Source organism: Scatophagus argus, chromosome 24, assembly GCF_020382885.2.
Source record: "Scatophagus argus isolate fScaArg1 chromosome 24, fScaArg1.pri, whole genome shotgun sequence".
Lineage (NCBI taxonomy): Eukaryota > Metazoa > Chordata > Actinopteri > Scatophagidae > Scatophagus > Scatophagus argus.
In genome coordinates, this window is record NC_058516.1 from 275,001 (window position 1) to 277,500 (window position 2,500).

Here is a 2,500-nt window from a genome sequence, read left to right on the forward strand (position 1 = left end):
AAGCATTTCTCTTTCACTATCAACAATTAAAAAAAATGAAACATATTTAAATCAGGAAACTTTAAAATACAAAACAACAATCACAATTGAGAAAATAAAACAAGTAAATAATTATCAAATACAAATAGACAAAAATATATATATATATGTTATAAAACGCAAATGGTTTTAAATAACTCCTCCCTGTCAGGAGCACCTGGTGAGCCGCGCGAGCGTGGCGGCGGCGCTCCAGTCCTCCTGCAGCCTCGTGGGAGGCTGAGACAGGAGGACGACGCAGTGACTCAGGACGCCGCTCAGGTACAGCTGAGACCGCACACGAGCCAACACAGATCCGTCAGTGTGCACCGCCGCCATGTTCAGAGCCCCTGGCAGACACACAACATCCCCGCTCGGTTTACATGGTTAAGACAGAGCGAGTCTGACTGTGTCGGGGGGACAGACAGGTGTGAGCGAGGCTGTCTCACTGTTTAAGCCGCTGTTCAGCAGACGGATTTTCTGCTCCGGGTTCAGGTCTTCCTCCTCCAGCTGCCTCTTCAGCTCCTCCGCCGGCTCCATCTCCCCTGCACAGGCCTGTGGACACAAAGACCTTCGTCTGAAGCAGGTGCTACAGCAGCGTCTGAGTCCGTGACCGGATGTGCTCCTCACAGGTTTTTGTTCAGGTCAAAGGCTGTCACGTGGGGCTGTTAATGTCCTCCGGTGAACATTGAGACAGCCTCACATCCACAGAGACGTTTTCCTACATGTGATAACACAGAGGAGAGTCTCCGTGTGTCTGCTGAGGACTTACACCGAACCTGACGGCTCGCACAGCTCGTCGTCACACCTGGTGGACCTGGCGGCAGCGCGTGGCCTCCGGACTTGTTCGTCGTTTCAGCTTCGGCTGACTATCAGTTAATTAACGATCATTTGAACGAGACGTGATGTGAGGCGACTAAACGGCCTTCGCACTGACTCGTCGTCGTTTCAAAGGGGATTAAAAACAAAAAAAGTAACGCTTTCAAGCTAGCAGCTCACTTCGAGCAGCAAACAGACGGTGCGCTGTTTCTACGGCAACGTGACGTCATCACTCCGCGACGGCGCGTCCCTCTGCGCGAAGTGGAGCCGCAGAGAAACTGAATCCATCAGTCTGTCTGTCCGTCTGTCCATAAAGTCAATACGTATCAATGAATCGGCCTGCATGTGAGTAATCTGAAATGTGATTGGTGGAATCAGTAATCCTCCGTGTTGATCTGCTGCTGATCCCGTTTTGTGTGAAAGGTTGTTGAAGTGAAACTATTTCATCAAATGTTTAAAGTCTTACTGCAAAACAAACGTCCAAGGAATCCAACCCGCCCGGGACACGCAGGCTGTCTCCGTGTGTGCAGGCCGCTGTGAGTCCGTGTGGCCTCTGGGTGGCGCTGCAGACTCATCCATTCAGCTGTGGGACAAACGAGACTGCGATCAGCCCGTCGTTATGTTGTTGTCCTTGACAATTCATAACATTAAACTTAAAACTCATCACTTTGTCAGTGTGCCAATGTGTATTTTTGTGGAAGCTGATTGCCTGAGTTTGTATAATTATTTACTGGATTTTGTGATATTGTTTATTATTTGTGTGTTTGAATGAAAAGTGCCGTGTAAATAAAGATGTATTATTCTTAATCTATTTGTTCTTCTATGGTATTCTTCATATTCTTACTGGTTTGTTTTGATTCAGGTATGGTGGTCCTGCTGGTTATTGTGTCAGCGTGTCTAACGCAGGATGATAAGATGTGATGTAATTTGAGCTGGACTGGATCACAGCAACAGAACCGACAGTAGCTGTAACGTTCATAGTAACGGAGGGAGGCGGGTGTGTGTGTGTGTGTGTGTGTGTGTGTTAATCGGTGCAGCAGCTGCTGCAGCTCTCGTGCACAGCGCCCCTCTCTCGCTCTCCGGTGCGCCTGCGTACTGAAGCACACGGAACGAGCGACCGTCCGCGGCCCGGAGCGGCAAGAGCAGAGAGACCCGGGGCCGCTGCTGGGGACTCGGCCGTAACAGGGACTGCAGGCAGTAACGTATCGGTACCCGTAACGGTGACGTGATGTGATGCGATGCCGCGCGGGATCTCGGTAACGTAAGAGCAGCGGCAGCAGCGGAGGGGAGGAGGAGGAGGAGGAGGTCTGTCGAGGCTGAGCCGAGGAAGATGCAGCAGTGACCGACTGCTCGGTGCCGGGAGGAGGGGAACACATCCGTCCGTCCAAAGGTGCGACCGCCCGCCCGTCTACCCGGGAGCCTCGACCGATCCGAACAGGAATGGACGGGTAGGCAGGGAGGAGGCGCGAGGAGCAACCGACGGTACATAACGGAGGAGAGCGCGAGGAGGAGGAGGAGGAGGAGGGAGGCGCCAGGCGGAGGAGCAGCGTGAGGAGGAGGGAGGATGAATCCGGTGGATGGAGGAGGAGAAGCGGGCCCGGACGGCCTGGCGACGGCAGGTAGTGTGCGTGTGTGTGCGTGTGTGTGTGAGTGAGTGAGTGTGTGT

The 2,500-nt window shown here is 52.6% G+C and overlaps 2 protein-coding genes across 8 annotated transcripts in view; one reads left to right on the top strand and one right to left on the bottom strand.

The window, feature by feature from the left end:
- LOC124055219 (IQ calmodulin-binding motif-containing protein 1-like) overlaps positions 1–2,500 on the bottom strand; it is a 9,373-nt gene that overhangs the window by 4,019 nt on the left and 2,854 nt on the right. The window contains exons 1-3 of one of the 5 annotated variants that reach the window (XM_046381829.1): positions 788–1,089; positions 465–570; positions 197–365 (exon numbers count right to left, since the gene is read on the bottom strand). In XM_046381829.1, the coding sequence (XP_046237785.1) occupies positions 197–365; positions 465–555 (260 nt within the window). In that variant the 5' untranslated portion in view covers positions 556–570; positions 788–1,089. Of the gene's footprint in view, positions 1–196; positions 366–464; positions 571–787; positions 1,102–1,300; positions 1,491–2,500 lie in introns of those variants that run through there. The other 4 variants (XM_046381832.1, XM_046381834.1, XM_046381830.1 and 1 more) reach the window with 4 other exon arrangements.
- LOC124055193 (kalirin-like) overlaps positions 1,949–2,500 on the top strand; it is a 24,245-nt gene continuing 23,693 nt past the window's right edge. For all 3 annotated transcript variants that reach the window (XM_046381739.1, XM_046381740.1, XM_046381741.1), the window contains exon 1: positions 1,949–2,453. In XM_046381739.1, coding sequence (XP_046237695.1) covers positions 2,399–2,453 — 55 coding nt within the window. In that variant the 5' untranslated portion in view covers positions 1,949–2,398. The remainder of the gene's footprint in view (positions 2,454–2,500) is intronic.